The 27,203-nt window shown below is 42.5% G+C and overlaps 1 protein-coding gene across 1 annotated transcript in view; it reads right to left on the bottom strand.

Annotated features, from left to right (window-relative positions):
* Positions 1-4,620: 4,620 nt before the first annotated feature.
* The window catches only part of ATP7B (ATPase copper transporting beta), a gene marked incomplete at its 5' end in the record, with an annotated part of 38,604 nt that continues 16,021 nt past the window's right edge, over positions 4,621-27,203 (bottom strand). The window contains 12 exons of the mRNA XM_081344216.1: positions 4,621-5,570; positions 11,331-11,433; positions 12,289-12,406; positions 12,507-12,710; positions 14,493-14,635; positions 16,532-16,678; positions 18,450-18,636; positions 20,336-20,521; positions 21,387-21,581; positions 22,791-22,925; positions 23,744-23,898; positions 24,919-25,046. Of these exons, the coding sequence (XP_081200342.1) occupies positions 5,315-5,570; positions 11,331-11,433; positions 12,289-12,406; positions 12,507-12,710; positions 14,493-14,635; positions 16,532-16,678; positions 18,450-18,636; positions 20,336-20,521; positions 21,387-21,581; positions 22,791-22,925; positions 23,744-23,898; positions 24,919-25,046 (1,957 nt within the window). The 3' untranslated portion in view covers positions 4,621-5,314. The remainder of the gene's footprint in view (positions 5,571-11,330; positions 11,434-12,288; positions 12,407-12,506; positions 12,711-14,492; positions 14,636-16,531; positions 16,679-18,449; positions 18,637-20,335; positions 20,522-21,386; positions 21,582-22,790; positions 22,926-23,743; positions 23,899-24,918; positions 25,047-27,203) is intronic.

Below are 27,203 nucleotides of genomic sequence, written 5' to 3'. Positions count from 1 at the left end.
AGGCGCTCACTCTGTTACGCGGCACTCGGGATTCGACCCGCCAAACCGCCGACCTTCTGATTGAGAAGCTCAGCGTCCTAACCCACTGAGCCACCGCGTCATAATACTGACCATCATCACCTTACCTATGTCTTCTGCATGATCAATCAATGTCTGCAGAACTCCAGCCTGCAAGCGGAGTTTCTTCTCTGTGTGCACAGACATTTTTTTCAATTTCACTTGATTGCAAGAGGTTTGGAGCAAAAATTACTGCTAGATTACAACTATCCATCTTGTTCTCAGCAGATCTTAAAGACACTTTTTTTTTGTCTCATACTAGTGGAATCCAAAAGCAGAAGAGCTGCCTATAGTTTAATATTAAAAAACACCAAGGAAGAAGCAATACAGAAGAACAAAAATCCTCACTGAAGTGCACATAAAAGTAGTTCATGGAAGTACTAGCTACTTTGTAACACATCTGTTAGTTAGTAGCTTCTGTGCCTCTTGGCCAAGGTTTACATGTGTGGCTATGATCTAATTAATCTAAATAGACAAGTTGCAGACTAGATCACAAATAATCATATATCTACATTTCATGAACCTACTATTCTTTCCAAAAAGTGGACTATAGGAACAAATAGTGTTACCTACTAAACATGCCAATATATTTTATAGAGGGGAGGGGAGCTGTTAGAACTTGTAGGCTGAGACCGTCTTCCCATCCAGCCTCCTTTAAAAAAAACAGAGCCCCCCCAAAAAAATAAATAAATATATAAATAAATTTTATTTTAATAAATTTAATAATAGTGCTTCCTTGCAGAACAACATAAGTTTGCCACGAGGAGCCTCTGAGCCTTGCACATTTCCTCACAACAGCTGGCACCTCTCTGCAAAGAACAGACCAGTTGGGTGCTGTTGGGCCCTGGAGCTGACTGAGGAGCAGGTGAAGTCCTACAGATGCAAGTCTGGCTGGATGCGAAGAAGGCCTCGGCCTACAAGCTCCCATAGCCCCACACACGCTGCTAGCATCGGCTGCCTGGCGTTAGCTCCCTTGAATGGCTAAGTGGGAAGCAGGCCGAGGCCTGCTGGGACCTCCAAGGAATAGGAAGTGGATCCTAGGATGCCTTGGGGTGGGGGAGGCTTGTGAGGCCCAATGGCAGACAAAAATAGGTTCAGTTTGTTTTTTAATATGCTCTATACATAATGTTTTATAATTGTGGGATTCGTTGTTTAGTTGAAATAATCACAAGCCAAAACTTCCAAGAGAAAACAATGGTAATATTTGTACTCCTTTGCAAAGGGGGGTGTGTGCTCCTTGTGCATGCAAGCACACAGTGGACACACCCCAAATCTTCAGTATTCGTTTTTTATATTCTCCATTGCCTTTTCAAACTTAACCTACCACCTCTTCTTCATTGGTTTAGTAATCATACTGTAATCATGTCGTCACAACCTATCCAAAGCTTCTAAAGTGAATACATTATCTCTGCCCCTGATTACATCTACCATTCCCCTAATTCTATCGCCCCTTATTTATGAATTATCTTTTATGGTCGTTAGTTCCTAGGGGTTGTCTCTAAAGTTGCTATCATATCAGTAAATTCTGGTTAGGACTAGTTTTCAGTGTAGCAGAGACCTTCCTAGATACAATTCTCAAGCTTCAAGCTAGGCTCATGAGATTAAAATATTTACAACGTATTTACTTCACAGGCTAGCATGTCTTCTCAGTTCTGTAAAAACAATAAGCTCTTTTCCCCACTGTTAGGCATATGGTGTTAGCCTACAATGTTGGGTTGAAAATATATTAACCATGATGTTATGTCTTTAAGATGTTAATTGACCAATGCTTGTGTAAGTGTTCTCATGGCCATAAGAGGGAACTAGTACCGTAGCTTCTCTCTCTCTGAATTCACTGCTCTCTACTATTACTGTTTTTGCTCTGTTACTGTGATAAACCTGAACTGTGTATTGACCTCTGGACCGGTAAGAAGACTTTGTACTTTGGATTACTCCTTGGACCGTTGCTATTGTGTATGATCTGGACTGTTTATTTTTGACTGTGCATTTTTGTTTTTACACCACCTCAAAAGTAAAGTACTTTTTGCTTTTACAACTCAGTGTACTCTTGTGGTTACTGTGTGACTCTTACTGCTCTCAGTACCCTTCCTTGTCTGTGCAACTCTTTGGTAGCACAAGGAGACCTCTGCACAACAAAATTCCTTAACACCCACAATAATGTTTTCATTGGTGTGTCCCAATTCTTGTGGAAGAGTTATTGTTGTAGAATTTTTATGGAAGTAGTCATATGAAGCATTCATACCAGGAGACTGTAATTCTGCAAAGGATAATGTCCACAAAGTCTTTAGCAGTTGTCAGATCATAGGGAACTTCACTTCCTGCCTCCCAGACTCTAAGCTTTACTACAGAGAGTGTTAATACAATGTCTGGAAAGCTGCTGCTTGTCTGCTTCCAAGTTACACTTCTTGTTCAGTACAGAAACCGATGAATGTTATCCCTGCCTCCAGGAAACAAGTCCCAACCAACATTAAATTATAACATTTTTAAAGAAAAAAACACAGCAGGGGGAAGCAAACTTCCTTTATTATCACCTATTTGCTTTGATTTGGAGACTTTACAATCCTGAGATATACAGTATTTGAACAAGGCTTTACCAACCAACTATCCCAACAATTATTTTTGTTATTATTTATTTATTTATTAATTTAATTTATATACCGCCCTTCTCCCGAAGGACTCAGGGCGGTGAACAGGGCAATACATAAAAACTAGATACAAAAATTAAAAATTATTAAAACGTGATTAAACAATGCCCATAATAAATTAATACAGATTAAAATTGAAGTCCATTTATAAAAATCCCACCCCGTCCCATCAGGCCAGGCCAGCTTGTTTAAAGAGATGGGTTTTAAGATCGCGCCGGAAGGAGCGGAGATCGGGCGCCATCCGGAGCTCGACCGGAAGATGGTTCCATAAATCCGGTGCACCCACAGAGAACGCCCTCCCCCTGGGGGCCACCAGTCGGCATTCTTTGACCGGTGGCACCCTGAGGAGGCCCTCTCTGTGGGAGCGTACTGGGCGGAGGGAAGTTGACGCCGGCTGCAGGTGCTCCCCAAGGTATTCCGGACCCATGCCATTATCCTCATTTGCACTAAGAAAAGTTAAATCAGATACTTCTCAGAGTCTTCCTTCCATTTTTATTCAGTTTTCAAAGCTAGAGAAACTCCTTAGGGAGGATGCAAATGTGACACATTTCTTTCCCTAGTATTCGCCTGCAGGTTGCCCAGGCCGTTACACAGGGGGCTGAGAACGATCTTGTGATTCACTACATCTTCATGGGCAATGAATTTGGGCAGCGCACAAGTGCAGTATAGTAGCTACAAGTAGCTTTGTCTTGAGTAACCATTCCTAGAACAGAGCTTAAATGAGAATTTCACAAAGGAATGCAAATGTTATTTTCAGGCTAATTTTGAAGTTTCTTTGGTAAGCTACAATGCAGTAGATGAAGTGAAGCAATTGGTGAACTACAGTAGTACAAAGAAGAGTCACAATTTCAAGGGGCTCTTGTTATTTTCTGCAATGCTGCTGGGAGAGAATCACCCGCGGAAGTATCGCTCTCCATATTTCTTGTTTATGGAGATTCTCAGTCTTCCAGGTCATGGTTGTCCCAAAGGTGCTTTTTCAAAAAGCAAGTGGAATTTCTTGGTTTTAAACGTTTTGCTTCTCATCCAAGAAGCATCTTCAGTTCTGAACAAAACAAACCCCAGGAAAGTCGTTGCTTTTTGAAAAAGCACCTTTGGGGTTTCCATTCTTTGCTTGCAGACTCTAGCTAAAATAGATACGTTTTAATATGCATTTTAAACTCGCAGCAGGTGATATTGTGTTATAGTGATGGCAAGATTGAGTATGTTTGGAATAAGGAAAGTATTTTTATCACTATCCCAGTGCCATTCGACAGACAATCATCACGGGAGATAAGAATACCTGAAGACTATAAGAGCGCCACCACTGGTGATGGAATCACCGGATTTAAATATTACATTTCAGGAATATAAAATTCCACAATTCACCATCCCCAGCTCTTACACACTGGGCAACTTTGTTTCGCAATTTTGAGATAAATTCCAACTGACTAAATACAACACAGAGTTCCATGGCGAAGCAATGATTTCAGCTGCTTGTCCCTTTCCACATTCCAAGTTTCAAACACTCCCAGCATTTGCTATTGTATAAAAGCTTTCATTATTTATGAAAATTTCTGAGCCATCGTGCCAGGTTCATTACAAATATTCATCCCCTCCCCTCTCTGACTTCTGATGGTAATTTGAATTAAAGTGTGCTGATTTTATAAACAAATGGCAAATGTGGATTTATTGTTTAAGGTAAGATGCCACAACAACTGAACTGCATGAAGTGCAATGAAAAATTGGATGAAATTATAAAAGGAATTACAGAAGAAATTAGATATTGTAAATAATTATTTTTTGAACCGTGTATATAAAGATGGGTTTATTTATTTCATGTAGGAAAAAGAATGGATTTATTTACTAGAATTTGTTTAATTATATTTTTTTTTAAAAAAACAACTTCCATGTCTATTTTTCAATAATTGGGGGCACTGCTCTAATTCCAATATTAAAAAAAGATAAATATAAATTCTAATTAGAATGTTTAGGGAACTGCCAAGCCTAAGAATAGTCTATTTTTGTTGCCTTCTGAAACAAGAAACATTTTCCTTTTTATGGAATTTGAGGGAGATACAGAACAGGGGATTCAGCATCATTAAGAGGAAACAAAATATATGAAACAACTTTCCATACACTGCTTGATCCAGTATTATAAAATGCACATATGAATAAGCCTGAAGGTTGTGTGCTTCTCTTTTACTTTGCCTCCTTTAAGACAAAGCAGTAAAAACAGGCTGCAAAACGTGAATACACAGCATATCCTCAAGAGTATGATTACTTCTCCTCCATGGCCCGCCCTCAAGTATAATCAGCCTGATCGTTCATTTCAACAACCTTATTCTGACCTTTATGAAAATGTGGTTCTTCTGATATTGATCTAAACATGTAGTATTCAGTATTTGGTACTGAAATGCAAGCACTGCTCTGTAGTTTGATACACACATTATAATTAGCCCCTAACCTAATCCAGGAGCCACCAGGATCAGCTGAAGATACACTCCTCCATTCAAATGAGAACAGGCAGCCAGTGCACACCAAACACACTTCTCTGTAGATGCTCCAGAAACAGAATCTTAAGCTTCTCTTAGTCCCATCCTTGAAACCTGCTGCTCGGTATCAAATTATATCTTTTAAATATAGTGGTCTTCATCCTGATTGTTGGTGAGTAGTGACCATTTGTCTGCTTCAGCCTCCAAGTCAACTGACGCCGTGTCTGAAGTGAGGGAAGAGAGAGACACTTGACTGATATTATCCCAGGTGGCTAATTTGGTAGGTCTTTGTCTCCGGTCATCCATCCCAATATGGACACTAACTTGGGAAGGAGTCAGTGGCTTCATGCAGCCTTGAGCCTCAGCTTCATATTTTTCCAGGACAGTTTTCTTGTAGCTATGGAAACAGAACAAATACAAACAAATATATGTCCAATAGAAGCACAGAGTTGGATATGACAGCTGCCTAGCAAATACTAGTACAGGTAGTCCTCAGTTACAACAGTTCATTTAGTGACCGTGCAAAGTTACAATGGCACTGACAAAAGTAACAAAAGTTTTCCACACACAGAGCTGTTGCATCGTCCCCATGGTCATGTGATCAAACTATCGGATGCCTGGCAACTGGTTCATATTTAGGACAGTTGGAGTGACAAGCATGGTGTAGCCTTGGTGGAGCAGTGGGCTAATGCCTCCTTAAGTTTAGTTTAGTTTAGTTTTATTGAATTTTTATACCGCCCTTCTCCCGAAGGACTCAGGGCGGTGAACAGGGCATATAAATAGAAATACAAAAGTTAAAAAAGGATTAAATTATTGCCCGAATTAAAACAATCAAAATATAAAAAACATTAAAACCCTAACGTTCCCCCATCAGGCCAGGCCAGCTTGTTCGAATAGATGGGTCTTTAACCCGCGCCGGAAGGAGCGAAGATCCGGTGCCATCCGGAGCTCAACCGGCAGTTGGTTCCATAAAGCCGGGGCACCCACAGAGAAGGCCCTCCCCTGGGGGCCACCAGCCGACATTCTCTGACCGGAGGCACCCTGAGGAGGCCCTCTCTGTGGGAACGCACAGGGCGGAGGGGAGTCGACGCCGGCAGCAGGTGGTCCCTGAGGTATTCCCATTTATTTATTTATTTATTTATTTATTTATTTATTTATTTATTTATTTATTTATTTATTTATTTATTTATTTATTTGTTTGTTTGTTTGTTTGTTCTTATATACCGCCCTTCTCCCGAGGGACTCGGGGCGGTGTACAGAGTAAGGTAGGTATACAGATTGAAACAATACTGAAAAACAATAGTCAAAACAAACTGGGACCCCAATTAGAGCTATCAGGCCAGGCCGGACTGCTGGAACAGGTAAGTTTTTAAATCGCGCCGGAAGGTGCGGAGGTCGGGGGCCATCCGGATTTCGGTAGGCAAGCAGTTCCAGAGGGCTGGCGCACCCACTGAGAATGCCCTCCCCCTGGGGGCCACCAGCCGACATTCCTTGAGCGGTGGCACCCTGAGGAGGCCCTCTCTGTGGGAGCGCACAGGACGGAGGGGTGTTGACGTTGGCAGAAGGTGCTCCCGTAGGTAGTCCGGACCCATGCCATGTAGGGCTTTGTATGTCATTGTTAGCACCTTGAATTTCACTCGGAAGGCAACCGGAAGCCAGTGCAGCTCACGGAGGAGAGGTGTGATATGGGAGTATCGGGAGGCCCCCAAAAGTGTCCGTGCAGCTGCACTTTGCACCAGTTGAAGCTTCCGAGTGGCTTTCAAGGGCAGCCCCATGTAGAGAGCGTTACAGTAGTCTAGGCGAGAGGTCACAAGTGCATGGGTGACTGTACGTAAGGCATCCAGGTCCAGATAAGGTCGTAGTTGGCGCACTAGTCGAACCCGGGAGAAGGCCCCCTTGGTCACAGCTCCTATGTGATCTTCCAGGGATAGCTGCGAGTCTAGGAGGACACCCAGGTTGCGGGCCCTATCAACAGGGGGTAATAACTCATCCCCGATGTTAAGGGATGGAATGATCTGAGTATCCTGGCTTGCCGGTACGTACAGCCATTCAGTCTTGTCCGGGTTGAGTTGAAGCCTGTTCCTCCCCATCCATTCCCGGACCGCTTTCAGGCAGCGGGACATCACGTCGAGGGCATCACTGATACTGTTTGGAGTTGAGATGAAAAGCTGGGTGTCATCAGCATACTGATGGTACCCTACTCCAAAACCACGAATGATCTCACCCAGCGGTTTCATGTAGATGTTGAACAGGAGAGGCGAGAGGACCGACCCCTGAGGGACTCCGCAAACGAGAGGCCTCGGGGTCGACCTCTGTCCCCCTGCCAGCACCGACTGCGAGCGACCCTGGAGAAAGGAGGAGAACCACCGCAGAACCGTGCCTCCCACTCCCAGTCCCCTGAGGCGCCGCAGCAAGATACCATGGTCGATGGTATCGAAAGCCGCCGAAAGGTCTAATAAGACTAGGACAGAGGAATGGCCCCTGTCCTGGGCTCTCCAGAGATCATTCATCAGAGCGACCAATGCCGTCTCCGTGCTGTAGCCCGGCCTGAAGCCCGATTGGCACGGGTCTAGATAAACCGCTTCATCCAGGACCTGAGGAAGCTGATGCGCCACCACGCTCTCAACAACCTTCGCAAGGAAGCGAAGGTTGGAGACTGGACGAAAGTTATTCAATGAGGTTGGGTCCAGGGTGGGCTTCTTGAGGAGAGGTCTCACCACCGCCTCCTTCAAGGCGGTGGGGAAGTGACCCTCACTCAGAGAAGCAGAGATGACCGCCAGAAACCAGCCTCGTGTCCCCTCTCGAGCTGCATAAGCCAGCCAGGAAGGGCACGGGTCCAGTAAGCATGTGGAGGAGCTCAACCTCCTCATAATCCTGTCCACTTCCTTCGGAGTCACAGGATCAAATTCCTCCCAGATGACGTCGACAAGACTGTCCATGTCCTGTTCCTCCAACTCTGCCCAGTTGGAGTCCAGGCCGGTTCGAATCCGAGCGATTTTATCCAACAGATATTGACCGAATTCCTCGGCTCGACCCTGTAAGGGTTCCTCTCTCACCTCTTGGTTCAGTAGGGAGCGAGTCACTCTGAACAAGGCAGCCGGGCGATTATCTGCGGACGCGATGAGGGTGGAGAAGTAGTTGGATTTCGCCACCCTTATCGCTGCGAGATAAGACCTGATGAGGATTCTTAGTCGCAATCGGTCGGATTCGGATCGACTGGTTCTCCAACGGCTCTCTAGGCCCCGTCTCCGACGCTTCATCTCCCGGAGCTCCGCGGTGAACCATGGGGCTCGCTGGGATCTGCGCCGGGTCAGGGGCCGCAGGGGTACAACTCGGTCCAGAGCCTCCGTGGCTGTCCTTTCCCAGGCTTCCACTAAGGCGTCCGCCGAGCTGTGAGCAGGGAGTGCATGTGGGTTCCCAAGCGCTGCCTGGAACCTATCAGGGTCCATTAGGCGCCTAGGGCGGTACCATCTGGTTGGCACCGTGCACCCACGGCGGGGGGTGGCAAAGGGGAAGTCTAGCCGTAGGAGGTGATGATCGGTCCATGACAGGGGCGTAACGGTCGTGGCGCCCCCACCGATATCATCACGCCACCGTCCAGACAAGAAGACCAAGTCGGGGGTATGGCCTCCCTCATGAGTCGGTCCAGAAATTATTTGTGACAGGTCCATGGCCGCCATGGAAGCCATGAACTCCCGAGCTAGTTCGGACGATCCTCCCAGGGATGGTAGGTTAAAGTCGCCCAAGACCATGAGTTTTGGGAATTCAACCACCAACCCTGAGAGGACATCGAGTAGCTTGGGCAGGGCTGCCGCTGCACGATTAGGTGGTAGGTACGCCAGCAGCAGGCCCAACTGCGCCCCTGGGCCGTATCTCAGAAGGAGAGACTCACACCCGGCTATCTGAGGGACGGTGGTCTCTCGCGGGCTAAGGGTCTCCCTGATGATTACTGCCACTCCTCCGCCCCTCCCATGGGCCCGAGGCTGGTGCAGCACCTGGAAACCTGGCGGGCAGAGGTCAACCAGAGGGACACCACCCTCTGGGCCCAGCCAGGTTTCCGTGATGCAAGCCAGGTCCGCGTGCTCACTCTCCACTAGGTCACGAACAAGGTGAGCCATTTTAGCTACGGACCTGGCATTTAGGTAGACCAGCCTGAGCATAGGAGGCTGCACACCTTCGCTCCCGGGTCCTCGGGGGAAGTACAGAGGGTCGGAGCGTCTCACCGCTTGTACAGAGCGGAGATGACTCTCCCGGTGACGATATGGCCCTCTGCTTGTGCACCTTCTGCCGTTCCCCACCATCCTGGGAATTGGCTGTTCGTCAGCTCGCCATTGGGCTTTGTCGGCGACTGGTCCTCGTTCTTCATCTTCGTGAACGGTCGTAGGCCTGGCCTGCGCTATGGTAGTTGGAAGGCCCCCCTTCGCCGAACAACCATAGTCTTTTCCCGCCCCCCTCCCTAACCCGACAAAGAACTTAGCTAGGAACTTAACCAGGGGCCTCTTGTTGGACTTGTGCTGGAGGCCCCTGACCCTGCCTGGCCATGCCATGTAAGGACTTAAAAACCATCACCAAGACCTTGAACCTTGAAGTAACACCAGCTGCCTGCAATTAGTGCAGGTTCACATCCCACCAGGCTCAAGGTTGACTCAGCCTTCCATCCTTCCGAGGTAGGTAAAATAAGGACCCAGATTGTTGGGGGCAATAAGCTGACTTTGTAATAATGCCTCTTGGGGGGGGGGCGAAAGCCCTAATAAGCAGGCATATACATAGAATGAAGGCTATTGCTAAGCACATTTAATTTGTGCTTAGATTGTAAGCCGCCCTGAGTCTTCGGAGAAGGGCGGGATATAAATGGGATTAAATAAATAAATAAATAAATAAACAAACAAATAAACAAATAAATAAATAAATGGGGAAGGCAGATTCGCTTAACCACCATGTTACTAAAAACTGCAGGGATTCACTTAACAAGGTGTGGCAAGAAAGGTCGTAAAAGGGGTCAAAACTCACTTAACAAATGTCTCACTTAACAACAGAAATTTGGGGCTCAGTTGTAGTTGTGTATGTCAAGGACTACCTATAATCTGTAAATCACAAGTCTATTTAGAAATGGGACTGTTGAATTGAAGAAAATATAAGGACCAGGTTTCTCTAGCCAGAAGAGCTCTTGATTTGTTAATTAATCCATGGCTTGATTTTGGATTGCTGAGTGCCTAATTTGTGAAAAACATCAAGCAAAGCGGGTGGAGTAGCCACAATCTGCATTATCACCAATATCATCATGTCTTGCACCAACATGTCAACAGTGCTAAAGTTGGTTCTCAACTTAACGACCAGTCGTTTAATGACCACTTGGAGTTAAGATGGCCTTGGAAGGGTGCACTGCAGTTCACAAAGCACTTCTTTATCATAAAATGTTGCCCCCACTCCCACCCCATGGTCACATGAGCACATTTCAGGCACTTGGCAAGTGGCTCAAATTTAAAACTGATTGCAATGTCCCATAGTCCTGTGACCACACGTTTGTTTTTTTATCAGTTTCTGGGATTTAGTTTGTGGCAAGTACCCATCCAAGAGAACTGATATAGACATACGCCTGCAGGATTGCTATAAAAACAGTTGCTATAAAAACAGTTGCAAAATTTAATCCGGTCAAGTGGATTCCTCGACTTATGATCACCATGACATGATCAAAACTCTGGTTCCATTTGTAGTTATAAGTTAAAAACTACCTGCAGTTGAAGGCATTTGCTCAGTATTTTGATTCTTAGAACCAGACTAGCCCACTACAACTATGGCCCATGTTTAGAAGTTGTCAGTCCTCTTCAAGCAAACTTATTTAGAAAGTTCCAGCATGATGCTAGGCAGAGGTAGAAGAAAGACATCATCTGCCTTGATTATTATTAATAGCCTAGGCTTAACAGTTTTTAGAAAAGAATACCCCAATTTTATTTGGTGACTGGGCATTGCTCATTCATTCAGGACTGGGAGATGACTTACCACATCACACAAAAAGGTATTTAAAGGCCAGTGCTCTGACAGACAATTCAAAGTACACTGAAGATGTCCCCCCAAATGGAGATGAAATGTTTGCAGCCAAATCGCCAAGCCCAACGACCAACCCGAGCTACTACTATTCAAACACATCTCAACTTACCACTTTAGCTGCAGGGAAGAGAGTAATACGGACACTGAAGATGCAGCCATTGCAGCTGACCCCATCCATGGCTGTAGCACAAGTCCTAGAGGCATAAATGCTCCTGACACAAAAAATTAGACACGATTTAGAATGTTGCTTAAACAAAGTTATATGTAGGCATCTCTAAGAATGCAGAATTTAGTCTTAGATCATTTTCGTATCACCTGCCTGCTCAAAGCTGAGGATTCTGCTGCAAAATGGAATTAAGTTTGGTGTTTGTCTATTTCTTCTCCCACAAATTTATTGTTTGCTTTCTATTTTTCATGCTCAGAATAACATCAGGTCAGTACAACTGGAGCTCACAGTTGACATGCAATTATCAGAGGGACTTTGCATCAGCCAATTTATTGTCTTCCAGAGGCATTGGACTTCCACTTTCGTAAAGCCCTAGTCGGCATTCTCAAACAAGACAAGCCAAAGTTATGTAAAGTAGAATATTTTTGACATTAAAATCCAATTGCTTAGCATTAGCAATAGCACTTAAACTTGTGCTTTACAGCCCTCTCGATGTGGTTTACAGAGTCAGCATATTGCCCCCAACAATCTGGATCCTCATTTTACCGACCTCGGAAGGATGGAAGGCTGAGTCAACTTTGAGCCGCTCAAAATCAAACACTAGACAGTGCCATAAGAAGGCTGCTGAAGAGTATATTATTAATTAAGCCAAAAGCTTTTTCACCACAGTCCATTCTCCTTCTTAAGCACTCAACAAAACCAGTAGGGTCTTGAGATGTGAGTTTCCTTCTCTTACATTTTTCTGTCTCCTTCTTTTGCTTTCAAATAATTAAGGATGGGACATAACATTATAAGGCAACTCTTAATAAAAGGAAAAACAATCCCACTTAAACTAGTAACAAATTTCTTATTTACCTTCCATCAGCCCTTCTGCTTGAGAACCCCAGTACAAATAATTTACCTGCTGCTATGGGTATGCCAATGAGGTTGTATATTAAGGCCAGGATTAGGTTTATTCGGATTCTCTTCATTGTCTTCCTGGATAGATGGATACTTGCAACCACATCAAGCAAATTATTCTGTACCAAAAAAAAGAGGGGATTTTTTTTTGTTCCAATTTCTCAGAAAGTCCTAGGAATCTCCCCTACCTCCCCATCACTTTTCATTTTGTAAGCTCACATGAATCAGCACAACATCTGCGGCTTCAATGGCGACATCTGTGCCTGTTCCGATAGCAATGCCAACATCAGCCTGGGCCAGCGCTGGTGAGTCATTGACCCCATCTCCAACCATGGCAACTTTTCTTCCAGAGGTTTGGAGCTCCTGAACCTTGGCTACTTTGTGAGATGGGAGAACCTCAGCAAATACTTTTCTGATCCCAACCTAGATACAGGAAAACAACCTCTTGTTGGAATCTATGTCTTATAAAAAAAAAGAAAATCTCTTGGAAGAAAAATACATTAAAACAGGTTTAGAGCTCTTTTAGGGACGCGGTGGCTCAGTGGGTTAGGACGCTGAGCTTGTCGATCAGAAGGTCGGCAGTTTGGTGGGTCGAATCCCGAGTGCCGCATAGCAGAGTGAGCGCCTGTTACTTGTCCCAGCTTCTGCCAACCTACCAGTTCGAAAGCACGTAAAAATGCAAGTAGAAAAATAGGGACCACTACGGTGGGAAGGTAACAACGTTTTGTGCCCCTTTGGCGTCTAGTCATGCCGGCCACATGACCATGGAGACGTCCTTGGACAAGCACTGGCTCTTTGGCTTTGAAACGGAGATGAGCACCGGCCCCTAGAGTCGGAAACGACTAGCACGCACGTGCAGGGGAACATTTACCTTTACCTTTAGAGTTCTTTTAAATCATCTGGTCTGGCATCTCTTTTCAAAAATAGCCAGAGGAATGTGAAAGGAAGTGCTGACATACCATCCCTAAACTCACTGCTGGCATAAATATTCATATGACCGCTTCCAAATATTCAACCTTTTTCAGAGAGGAAAGGCATTAATATTAGTTTCTTAAAGGCTTTGGGTGGGTGAGGAAAGGCAGAAGTAACAAGCACTACAAAAAATACAAATCTGTAAGAGGCGATTTTTAAACTTTGCTATAAAAATATTATCACATGGACAGAAAGTTCCACAAAGAACCATACGCATCTTAAAACAAGGGTTTTAATTCAGTACTCAGATTTAGATACCGTATAGCAGGGGTGTCAAACTCAATTTCATTGAGGGCCGCATCAGCATTGCGGTTGCCCTCAGGGGGCCGGGTGGGTATGGCCAGGGTGGGCGTGGCCTACTGGGTGGGCATGGCTAGAGTGCGTGTGGCCTACTGGGTGGGCGTGGCCAGCTCTACATCGTTCGCATCAAAGGTGCCTATGAGGGCCTGGGCAGGAGTGGGACAGATCTGAGGGTCTCTGGCAGAAGGAGGGTCTCTGGGCCATGGCCAAGGCAGTGGGGACCGTTCCCTCACTGTTTCCAGGATGGCTTCGCGGGCCACATGAAACCACTTTGTGGGCCGGATTTGGGCCCCGGGCCTTGTGTTTGACATGTCTGCCGTATAGTATTGGATTGTTCTGTTCTCTCTAAAAATCTGGTAACTCGTAAGTATGGAGGAAATGACCCATACCAGGGCTACCATCCACACAAAACTTAAACTTAGCTCTTAGCCTTCTCTGTCTGGTTGCTTGGAAGATAACCGATAGAACATACTATTTGGACTAAGGAATTATTAATCTGGGCCCTCCCAACTTTTTTGAAATAGAATCCTGACAAACATGGTATTGCAGTGCTGTCTAGAACTGATTGATAGGCTAGTATAAGGATAGTTGGATTTAAATCCTCGTGTAGTAACAAACTTTCATGAGACCCCCAAGTCAGTTTCTACCCTGTCTCACAGAACCTGAATTATCGTGTATTTTTAATGATTGCATTGTATACCCTCCCAATTTTAGTCTACTGAGGCAAGAGCTACTTGTTTCAGCCTGTTAATCGGTAGAATCCAATTTTGATGTCACACTGTATCAATTTTGTAGAATGCAGATCAGTTTTATATGCTGCAAGAACCTCCAAGAAATATGAAAGTCATGGTTACCTTCAAATTCAGCACCCATTCAATGAGCCAAACAAAGCTTAATAATTCTCTTGCATACCTTTTTGACAAGAAACCATACCTGAGTTGCAATTGCTTTGGCTGTTTTCCTATTGTCTCCTGTAATAAGCACCACATCCACTCCCATATTCTGCAATATGTGCATTGCTAAGGCTGCCTCTGGCTTGACTGTGTCTGCTATTGCCATCATGCCACAAAGTGCACCTACAAAAAACCCATATCTTTATTTACATTTATGAGACCTTCTCTGGGAAGCTCGAAATAGTCCTTGACTTGAAATCATAATCAAGCCTGGAATTTCAGTTGTACGTTTTTTTAGGATTATTAAGCGAGGTGCCCACATGGCTTTGCTCAACAACTGCAATCTAAGCTCTCCCTGTTGCAGTTGCTAAGTGACCACATAGGTCGGTGGCAACTACACAGGGCATCTCGGGATGGGGAGGCCCAGGAAGATCCAATACCCATCAGGATATGGAAACCTGCCATGGCTGGGCAGTGTCAGCTGGCTAGGTCCACCAGTGCAGGGACCTCTCTCCTTCCCCACTACACCAGGGTCTACTTATGTTTCTGTTGCCCTGCTCCATCCGGCACATGGGCCCCATTATCGCAATGCTTTGGAAGACACCTCCAAATTGTGCAATTTGGATAAGGAGCTTCTGAACCATCATGAGAAGGATGTCAATTGTTAGCATTTTGTCCTTTGGAGAGGAAGATGCTAGCCAAGCTGGTATTCTGAAAGGCTCCAAGACTCAGGCCTTCAGAACACTGAGGCTCAGAGTATGTGGCGTTTTCTCCTCTGGAGAGGAGAAGGATGCTAATGAAAGAGGTGGATTCTGGAGGAGAAAACAACAAAGGCTCTGAGAGACAACGTTTCCAGGCAGCCCTTTCATTCTTTGTGCAGAAGAAAACTACTGTATTTCTGCAGGCAGGCTGAACAGGGCTTGGAAAGATCCAAGGGAAGGTGCTTTTTCAAACAAGGCAACTGGACTTACTTGTTTTTTTTTCTACTCTCTTTTGAAGGTATTTTGATTATCATCGAAAAAGCTTCTTCAGTTGTAACTAAAGAAGCTTCTTGGATGAGAAGCAAAACATTTTCAAAGGACAAAAAAAAAACAACCAAGTAAGTCTAGTTGCCTTTTGGACAAGTGTCTTTGGGATAATCACAACCTGGACGATCGAGAATCTCCATAGACAGGGAAAGAGTTCCGTTCGACAAGAGAGACTGAAAGAGCTGCCTGCCAAAGAGAGGCTGGCAGCTCTTACACTACGTGAAGGAAATTCCTTCTCTGGGTAGATTGAAGGGGGCTTGGATCTTTGGGATTCAAGCTTTGTTTAGCCAGCCGGCCCAGCACGGGTGTTTTCCCCACTCCGTGTGTAGAAGGATTCTTTCAGCCAGCCTCTTTGAGAGCAAAAAAAAAATTGGCTTGACAGATTGATTTCGGCCCCAGGCAGGGCGGAGTCCCTCTGCCAAGCAGCTCTTTCAGTCTTAAACAGGCCAGCTCAAAAAGATCTTCAGGCCGGACTTTTTTCAACTGCTCCCAAGGAACCAGCCAGGCAACAGCACCTTGTGACCTTCCCTGGTTGACTTTCTGGGGGAAGCTGGCAAGGAAGATTGAAAATGGCGATGACTGCAGGGTGCTTGACAATCCATCGTTAAGTGTGAAGTGCATGGACTGCGACCCTGGGGTTGCAATGGGTGTTGCAATAGCCATAACTTTGAATACAGGTCATAAGTCCCTTTGTGCAGTGCTGTTGTAATTTCAAACTGTCACTGAATGGATGGTCATTTAGTGAGGACTGCCTGTATGTGGGTATTCCATACTGTAACCTTCCCTACCCCGGTGTCTGCCGGAGATGCTGGACTTGATGTCCTGCGGTTCTCCATCCAGCACACCCAGTGGTGATGTTAACAGAAGGAATTAGGGAAGCGAATGCTCGATGCACGCGGAGGGCACTGGCCCAGGGAAAGATGTTACAATACAACAGCTTCTTAATTTGAATTTTTTAGCTACAGGACTGAGCAACATTCCAGTAGCATAGCTTTGCACATTTTTCGGAAGTCCGGAAATATCTTCCTTTAACCCTGATCGGTTAGCCTACCATTTATAGCCATCAGAATTGCTGTCTGCCCTTTCATTTCATGATCTCTCATGGCCTCGTGAACGTCACTGGAGATGTGCAGGCCATTCCGTCTCATCCACTCCCGATTCCCAATCAACACGGAATACGTTTGAGAGACTGCGGGATCTGTCGGATGTAAGAAGGCAGAACTGTGAGAATTTACATAAAGACTTTTTTTTTTACAAGCTGCAGGGGAGGGTTTCTTAGGAACTTCCCTTCCAATCTGTTTGCTTAAAAGGTATCAATCTATATGACTTGATAAGGATGATAAAACATCAATTTGCTTGTCTGGCTAAGCCAATTCAGAATATTCTTCAAAAACATTCAAGATGTTCTGAGACAGTGCAGTGCTGTGGAATTAGATTTGTGTGAGATCCGTTTACTGCTTGGCAATGATTAAAATTAGATAGGTGTTGTGATTCAGGGTCAGCCTGTGGGTTCGGCAGTTGGGTCAGACGACTCGGAGGAGGAGGGGGGTGTTGAAGAGCTTGTTGAGGGGGTTGGAGAGCTTGCTGATGAGAGCCCTCAGCCAGGCCCCTCCCACCTGGTCACAACGGAGACCCAGCTGTGTGAGCCTGACAGCGTGGATGAAGATGACCCACAGCTGGCCCTGTTCAAGGCAGGAGGCAGTCAATCAGGAGTAAACAGAGGAAGGCAATGGGGCACCTTGGAAAGAGGCAGAGAGAAGCCACGCCCTGAACTGTATAAAAGGGGAATGCGTGGGAGGGCTAGTTTGCTGAAGGCAACCGCTTGAATAGTTCCTGTTTCATAGCTCCTGTTTCATGGTTCGTGTCTTGTTTTGCTCTGTTTTATGTTAATAAATTTGGCAGGCTTAGTTCCAGCCTCTTGCCGTTTGTAAAGGGGTTGTCCCTGCCTTTTCTGCAGGGCCGGTAGCAGGCTGGTACAGAACAATAGGAAAGAGTACACACCAAACAAATAGCTTTTTAAAAGGCACTACGAGGAACCAGGAACTAAGAAAAACTGAATTCCAGAGGGAAGAAAGGTCTTTTGGCTGCAAGTAAAAAGGGAACTGTAATGCAGAATGGAGTACGTGTAACCAGACAATTCTGACCAGGCTAAGACAAGCTTCTTTTCACTTGGAACACTGGAATTAAGATAATCATTGAACACTCCTGGGCATCTACCTTGCCTAACAAACAAATGGGCGATTTGATGGTATTTTGCTTTCTTCGAAAAAGACCATGTGGTGTTCTTTTTGTCCTGGGGTAAGAACATGAAATTGCAACAGCTCTTCAGACTTGGTTGTATTGCTCATGTTGCTCAGCATTTCAATTTACAGAAGCTGGAGATATTCCATTTAGGAATATTCATCCATTTAGTTCTCCTTCTGTCTTCTGGGTCCTTCAAATTACTCCAACCTTTTTGAAAAATTGTTTCCTGTGTAGACCTTAGGAAGGTTTATGATGAATACAACAAACCCTAAGGTTTTTTTTTAAAAAAAACTTTTCTAAACAGCATCTATTATCAATTAGATGATTTACTGAATCTAAATCAGTGTTCCGTTTGTTCTTCTTTTTGCCAGTGGCCTGCTGCTTGCTAAATTTGAAACTCCTAAACTGATCAAAGCACTCTATTATCCAAGCCTTAAAAAAATATCCTTCGGAGGCTTTTATGAGGTCTTCCTTCATTTTTTTAAAAAAAGCCTAAGAAACAATATCTAATCTTGATCTGTTTTCCCCATCTCTTCCATATTTTTCCTTTCTAGAAAAGATGAAACCAGGAAGGAAAGATGGCACAGCTTTGACTGGTAGAGCATTTGAAAAGATTTTTAACATCTTTAACCAGGAACATAGCCAACTTGAGCTGGTTGGACCTACTGTAACTTAGGTAATTCCTTAAGCAAACCGCCTCCATTTCTAAATAACACCTTGCTTACCTTTTACTTTGGGGAGTGGAATCTGATCTTTAACCCCTTTATTAAAGCCATCAATATGAGGGCTGAGACTGGTCATATCCTGCTCATCGCCCAATACGGTTTCAGTGCTGCTAACATTACAGCTTATTCCACATCCAGGAACTGTCTGAAAATTTTTACAGCATCCAAGGATCTCTGTGCCAAGTTCCTGCAAAATACATATTTTAAACATCACTTTGAAGTGGCAAAATGCTTCATGTTCACGCATAAATAGAAACATTTAAACCAATAAGCCAGACATGTCAAACACAAGGCCCAGGGGCCGGATGCGGCCCGCAAAGTGGTTTCATGTGGCCCACGAAGCCATCCTGGAAACAGTGAGGGAACGGCCCCCATTGCCTTGGCCCTGGCCCAGAGACCCTCCTTCTGCCAGAGACCCTCAGATCTGTCCCACTCCTGCCCGGGCCCCCATAGGCACCTTTGATGCAAACGATGTAGAGCTGGCCACGCTCACCCAGTAGGCCATGCCCACCCAGGCCACGCCCACCTGGCCCCCTGAGGGCAACCTTGATGCTGATGCGGCCCTCAGTGAAATTGAGTTTGACACCCCTGCAATAAGCAGACTGCAAAAGCTTTTCTGAAATAGAAATAGCACTTAGACGTACCGGTATATACTGCTTCACAATGCTTTACAGCCCACTCTAAGTGGTTTACATAATCACCATATTGCCCCCAACAATCTGGGTCCTCATTTTATCGACCTTGGAAGGATGGAAGACTAAGTCAACCTTGAGCCGGTGAGATTCGAACTGCCAAACTGCAAGCAGCCGGCAGTCAGCAGACGTAGCCTGCAATAGTGCATTCTAACCACTGCGCCACCCTGGCTCATGATGACGATGTGAATATAAAAAGTGAATATGATATGTAGCTATTTTCTAGAATAATAGCTTCCCCAAATTTAAGCTTGAAAAACACGTACAAAATGAAGTGTACTTTAAACAGAAATTATGTATCTCACTATACTACTTCAATTTTAAATCAAATTAGTACGATAAACTGGCTTGAAAAATATTCTACAGTTCAAAATAAAGAGTTTCTCACAGAAATTCTGAACTTGGCTTAAATGTCACAAATTCTCTCAAAGCAAAGTAGCTCTTCTCTTTTTCAAAAATAAAATAAAATAAAAAATAGTAGTTATAGCTTTGGGGGATACTTAACTTGCTTAGGTCTGTTTGACAGTACTAACAAATTATGGCCCTATGAGGCTACTGACTTGCAATACTTGGTAACCCAGCCAGGATAGCCAATAGCGAGGGATGCTGGGAACTCTAGTTTTGTCTTTTTTAGAGAGCTAGGGATCTCCTCTCTCCATTTTAGATCAGGTTTGGCAGCTTTGTCCCTTCAAGTACTGAAGTCCTTCTTGTATCAGGCTATTACCCTGAGCCAGCTAAAGGGGAATTGGGTGGGAGTTCACATCCAAGGGGGTCCCTTTGCAGCACATGTTCTTGGCTCCACTCAGCTCAGGAGTGATGCTTAAGAACAAATCTGAAAAAATAGTGGATGCCCACAATGATCTGGCCATAAGAAGGCAGCTTTCTCAAATAGTGGTATTGACTTTGAAGAGATGCATCCTAGGAAAAAGCACTACTATTTTTCCAAAAGAACTGGGGAGAAGGGAGGTGTTACTTCCTATCTAACTCTCTGTTCTTTAAACTGAGAGGGTTCAATTTTCGGATACCAATTATCACTATGAGACATCAGTGTGGCTTCTTTTGCCTCATTTGAGACATTTAAGGCTACTTGGGTTTTATATAAGATTTCATAATCAAACCATTTTAGAGCTTGTTACATGCCAAGTCAGAACTTTCCACCCAAAGCAGGGCTGGACGTCGATGAAAAGAACGCACCTCTTTGCAATACTGAGTAACAGCCATTCCCAGAGGATGCTCGCTGCTGGCTTCGGCAGTGCCAACGAGAGCGAGGAATTTCTTCAGAGGCAGGGTAGCTTCTGGGTCTCCTAGCAAGAGAACCCGCATGACTCTGGGAACACCGTAAGTCAGAGTCCCGGTTTTATCAAACATCACTGTCTTCACCTGGAAGAAGTCATATCGACAAGTAACGGCTTTGCTAATTTGAAACATCCAGAGTATAGTTCCCTTGTAGCAGAGAGGACCAGCTTGCTGATAGGGCAGGGCATATGGTAAGAAAAGTAATCCTAGGCTTTGGCAGGATAGTGCCCTTTTTCTTTCTTGGGAAAGGTGCCTCTTTTTAATGGATGGCAAACGTGCCATCTTAACTAATAATTAATTCATCGATCAATCTAATTAATCTAAGTTTTTTTTTGACAAAAGCGAATTGTCCTATTCCCAAAATCTTAAAGTTACTACCCTTCCTTTAGTTTTGAGCAATTTATCAAGTAAATTCTCAGTTTTTCACGTTTTTGTTAGGTAAAGTCTCTTTTAAGTCAAACGTGACTCATGGACATATCCACGGGGTTTTCTTGGCCACATACAGAAACAGTTTGTCCTAACCTTCCTCTAAGAAGTATATGACTTTGTTAGGGCCATTAGTAATATTACCTGACAGATCTGCTAATGTCTTAAATGCAAATCAATCTTTGCATTTATGTCTGACCAAGTTTCACAGTTTGGTCCTTGACTGCTAAACCAAATGTCAAGGACAGGAGCAGAATAACTATCGTATTTCTCTCTCTGAAGACCAAAAACTGGAATTACTCCCTATGTAAAACTTGAATTCTGGACATTCCAGTTAAGCTGCACATTAAGGCAGCAAGCCTCTGAAACCATTTTAGCGACTACTAATCAGTAGGTATGCAAAGGAACACGCAGAAAGCCTGCTTTTTGGTTTGTTTAAAAAGACAGTGGCACAGGCTATAATAAATTGCTTCCAGTTTAGGACTAATAACAACAGTCGTAAATTAGCAATGACAATATTAACCTTGTGTGCCATCTCCAGGGGTTTCCCACCTTTGATTAGAATACCATTCTGAGCAGCAACTCCAGTGCCCACCATCACAGCAGTTGGAGTAGCCAGGCCCAAGGAACAAGGACATGCAATGCACAGCACTGTGATGGAGGTCTGGAAAGCAAACCGTATGATAATTTCGGCTTTTGAGTTGTGTTTGTTGTGATTCTAGAAAGCAAGCAAGACATATTTATTTGCAAGAGATTTTTAGTTATTGGTAATCATTTATATTAGCCATATTATGCACAAACATGCTCTCACACATCTTTATGATGGTCTTTTGGAGAGAAATCACTATGTGAAAATTCAGTCCACCTACCGCTTTTGGTTGAAACTGCGTTCAATATACTCTTTTCCATATAAAAATATTCTGACTCTCAATTGCATTTAATTGCCTTTTCAGAATACATTGTCTTCTGTTAATAGTTAGATCTGATCATTTCCACTTTGCTCCAGTCCTTAATTATCCTGCTTAATAGTTGTTCTTTTAAGCAACATTTGGGGTATTTGAAGATTACAAATGAAAAAACTAAAACACTGCAAGGTGACAAAGTTCCAAAGATTTCCTCATCCTGTTTAATTTCATGATTGCTGTTCTGTTTGACAACCCAAACTAAACAAGGCTCTGTAACTGTATAAAGTAACAGTAGAATTAAAACTTCAGCTTTTGCCCAATGATATTTGGCAATTGATCAGTTTAATTCACATAGTAATATTTGCTCACTATATTAATGTGACAGAAAGAGAACAAATGCATGTCCTGGCACTGAGATGTTATGACAAATGGGTAGAAGTAATAAAACGTTCAAGTGAATTGTTTTGCATTTCATTCTCAAATGGGATAGCTAAGTTCTTGAGAAAAACCATTTGCCTTTCTCCTCTTTCTGATCCCCAGAGACATAAAGAAACAGCATTGGAAACCAGCATAAAAAAATAAAAACCTTCTGAAAATGTCAGATTTAATAGATAAATGTGACAGATATCTGGATCCTGGAGTTCATACTGAATCTGGAATCACTGAATTGGGTTTCCTGGGATCTTAAAAGTATGTGCCAATATTTACAAAAATATTTTTAAATAAAAAAAGATACAGGGATGGATGGACGGACGGACAGGCAGATACATATAGAAACCTTTGAGTGGTTGGTTCATTTTTACCTAATTCTTCTTGGGTGTTCTCAATTTATTTATATCTTTTATAGTCTCCTACCATAGTACCAGTCTCTCTAGAAAATTATGAGTTGCTATTGTTCACTTGCAATTCTTACTAATGCATGTTGAAGCCACTTTAACAACTGTCTGGAATTATTGTAAGTAAGCATTCCAAGTAATTACAATACTTAAATTAATTATTATAATTAAATAAACAATACTTACAGGAAAATATTTCAGTACAACATCAAACTGTATAAATCCAACTACAATCCATGTTATCAGGGTTGCTGTTGAAATTATTATGATAAATGGAACAAAATAACCACTAAATCTGTCAGCTAGCTGCTGGATGGGTGCCTGCAAATCAGAAAACAGTAAGTTCTTATTAGTACACAATATTAAAAAAAATACATAAACTTATCTAATTAAGTATTTTACAAACACATCTGATTTAGAGAAATACAGTTTTCTCTCCATGCCTCTCACCTCTGATTAAAATGCCATTAGTGAATTAACTGAAAGTTCATTTGTCTCTTGAAAGCCCTGAAGAAATGCTTTTAGCTTGTTACTGAGACAAGAGGATTTACTTCTAACAAAGTACGTTCAGGACTCCAAGGACTAAAGCAATCTATAGAAGGTGTTTCAAACCAATAGTTCTGTGATGACAAGGTCCTAAGCCCAATAATTGCAACTGTACATGATCTTTCTGCAGTAAGAAAATAAAGGCCTTCTGCGGTTTCCCATCTCTTGGTCCATGATAACAGATGCTTTCCCTACTGGCTCCCTGATCCAGCAGGACCAACTAACCCATACGATCAGGTTGGAGAAAACCACGTCAGCAGGCATCTCATCCAATGCAATTTAACAGTTAGTTTAAGGATGTATTGTGAAACTGAGCAACGAAAATAAACCAAGTAGGCAAACTTGGTGGATTAGATTTAAAACTGTCTCTCTGGATCAGGTGCCCTCCAAATGCTGGCAGAAGCTGCGATTCAGAAGACCTCAGATGGGGAAGGGTAGGGAAAGAACTTTGAGAAATATTTTAGGAGAGTGGGTTTTACTTTTGTACACTAGAGTTCTGGAGTATTTCTAGTAATTTGAAAACCCAGGTCAGCATATGAATTTAAACGCCCTCTTCCCCCCCCCACACACACACAACACTTTGTTTGTTTTACCTTTGACATTTGAGCTTCCTCAACTAGTTTCACAATTTGTGCCAGGGTGGTATCAGAGCCAACATGAGTTGCATTTACAAGCACAGAGCCGTGTGCATTGAGAGAACCCGCAATAACCGTGCTGCCAGGTTTTTTAGTAACTGGCATGGCTTCTCCTACAAATATGATAAGTTAATCCACCAACACGTTTTAATAGCATTTCACACATAGAGTGGCAGTTACAAAAAAATAATAATAGAGCTGCTTTAAGATTTACCCTGAATTTTGAAGAAAGCCACGCCTCGTTGCAAAGTAAGGAGATCAAGGCGCGGATGAACTGCAAATGCTCTTTGGTGAAACTGAATCCTAGCCAACCAACAATAACTGTTTGTTCTCTTTCTTTGCTATTTTGTTCCCCGTGCATCTCATTCTCAAAAACTAAGCCGCTCAAGCAGCAAAACACAACTCCTTATTGGGAAACTGATAACATGAGTTGTTTTCTCTCCAAAACGATTTTATTAAATTGTTTCTGCGATTTATTAGGAAAATAAATTTGAATTCCAAGGAATGCCTTCGAATATATCTTGTACATAGTGAAATAGGACCAAAGGATGTGGAAAAATGTTGGCTAATAGAGATCACTTTGTGATTTCCCCCAATTATTAATAAGATCCAAAAGTATCCATCTGGGGCTAAAGGGATCCCCTTCCTAACTTTGGTTCCCTCCAGGCACCAAAAGTACTGGGATTCTTTCCAAATAAGATTTGGGCCACCATATGTGGCCGAGGTAACACAGATAGAAGTCCAACTTGAGGTTCAGAGGTAAAACTGCCTTCAAACTGTGGTAAGTCCTTAGCGGATCCATATAAATTTTCTTTGAATGGAATAGAACAAAAGTGGTTCACCTTTCTGGCTTCTGAGTGAGATCTTTTTCTTATTTCCGACTCTTGTCGGACACCTTTTGACTTCCGACATGGTTCTCCCATTCTAGTATCAACTAAACTGGGCTTATCTAGTTTAGCTTTCTAATCTATCAAGGTCAGCTAGATGTTACTTTTCTAGATGCTACCTAGCCCTAATATATTTCATCTCTCCCTCCCCCCTACACACACACACACACACACACACCAATCTTCTTGCACAACAGCAACTCTTTGGAAAGATAAATTATTTATTCTTTCAAAGTAAGGAATTACCTGTTATAAGAGATTCATCGGCCATAGAATTGCCTTCAATCACTTTTCCATCAACTGGAAATTTCCCACCAGGGACCACCTTTACAATATCTCCTCGCTGAACTAGTTCTACAGGAATTTGCTCTTCTCTGTAAGATACAAGTTCACGGTTAAAATTCAGTGCAACTTTTTTTTCCAGATCTTGCTTTTTCCAGACAAAAGACATTATGCTATCTTAATAAAGGTAAATATACAAACATGACTTTGTAATAATGCCGCTTGGGGGGGTTGTGTGAAAGCCCTAATAAGCAGGCATATACATAGAATGAAGGCTACTGCTAAGCTTGTAAGCCGCCCTGAGTCTTCGGAGAAGGGCGGGATATAAATGGAATTAAAATAAAAAAAAATAAAAATAAAAAATAACTATAAAAAACCCACATGTGATATGTAAGTTGTTTTAATATTCTAAAACTATTTTTATGTATATGACTGCATAGGCCAGAAGATTATAGTATTGAACTAGGCCAGGGGTAGGCAACCGTGGCTCTTTTATGACTTGTGGACTTCAACTCCCAGAATTCCTGAACTGGCTCAGGAATTCTGGGAGTTGAAGTCCATGAGTCATAAAAGAGCCACGGTTGCCTACCACTGAACGAGGCCAAGGATATCAACTTCATCTCCACTTTCAACTTCAGAAACTCACTGGGTGACTTTGAGCTAGTCACTCTTTCAGCCCAACCCACCTCACTGAGCTGTTGGAGGGAAACCTAGAGAAGCTAATCTAATAAAGCAACAGATTTCATATTCTAGGGAATCTGAACTCTTTCCAACCATGTACCACATTTATTGTCTCAAGATATTTAATCTATATCTTACTCAAGTAATGTGCGCCATTGCAAAGCAGTGGTCAATTGACTTTTCAAGATGGAATAAAACTAAATACATTTATTTAAATTTTATATTAATTACATTTATATTCCATCAAAATTAACTTTCAGCAGAGTTAGAACAAATATGAAAAAAACATGAATAATACTGCACATATAATTTTTAAAAATTATATATATATTTACTTCAAAAATGTAAGGGGAAAATATTAAAATTGAATTTAAATGTTTTCAGTCTGATATATTTACAATGCAGACATTGTTAGATCCTTTGAGTGCTAAGATTAACATATTTGTTACACCTGTAATAAACATATTCCTTGTAATAACAGTTAAATAAAAACTAGATGACCTTCTTGGAAAAAACAGAGTAAATAAAGAAATACAACATTTATTTTATATGTTCAGCTAAACAATGGCAGAGCCATTCAGATTTACATGGTAATGCCGAATGATTGTAGTGAGGCTATCGAATATGACCAATGAGAAAATCTTTCTAAGAACATATCAAGAAAACCTAATTACTTCACAGGAGGAGATATATAATATACTGCAACTAATTCAAACAACAATGACTTTAAACCACAAAGAAATCCAAAATAACTTTGAAAATGTAAATCAATCTATTTCTAAGTTGACTCTACAACAAAAAAAATTCCCAGAAAACAACAACAGAGAAGGAGCAGATAAAACAGATAAATGGATATAGAATTGAGAATAGAGACTTAAAAGATGGAAGTTAACAAAACAAGGAATTTAACCCTAGTGGGAAAAAATTTACAAGAATTGGAAAAAACAACTTATCCCTTAAGACTACAAAATAAATCTGAGGACAAGAAAATAAATTGGATAAAATGGACTGTAGAGATGTGAGGAACATCGGAGAGAAGGGAAATGATAAGAGAAGCAGAGAGGAAAAAAAGAAAAAGATTTTCAACTAACATGGAAAGGCAGAAGCCTCGAACAAAGACACTTCACCTGATTTACTTTTTATATCTACAGCAACGTTTACGAACTTATGGAAAAACTTTTTGATTCAGCAAAATACATTGATTAAGAAAGATACTGGGCAAAGGAAAAAGACTAAAGTGGAAACCAAGAAAATAGATGATGGGACTTACCAGAGAGAATACTTAAAAAAAACATTTGTTTGAATATGGTTAAAGAAATAGAAAAGTTTCAGAATATATATGTCATTCTAAGAAGGATGAATTTCCTAAATAATATAGTATGCTTTTTCCCTTTTGTGTTTTCTTTCGATATAAGTAATATAAAAAAGTTGAAATGACTTAGATAAAAGAAATGTTTTAGATACTTAAATGTGATTGAATTTAAGAAAATTATAATGGAAAAAAATGTTTTGAATAAGAGTTAAAGGACTAGATGACTAGGTATATTAAATGAAATATTTAAAGATTA

This window comes from Vipera berus, assembly GCF_964194415.1.
Source record: "Vipera berus genome assembly, chromosome: 1".
NCBI classification, from domain to species: Eukaryota; Metazoa; Chordata; class Lepidosauria; order Squamata; family Viperidae; genus Vipera; species Vipera berus.
The sequence above is the reverse complement of the archived record's forward strand: the minus strand, read 5'-3'. Positions and strand labels throughout refer to the sequence as shown.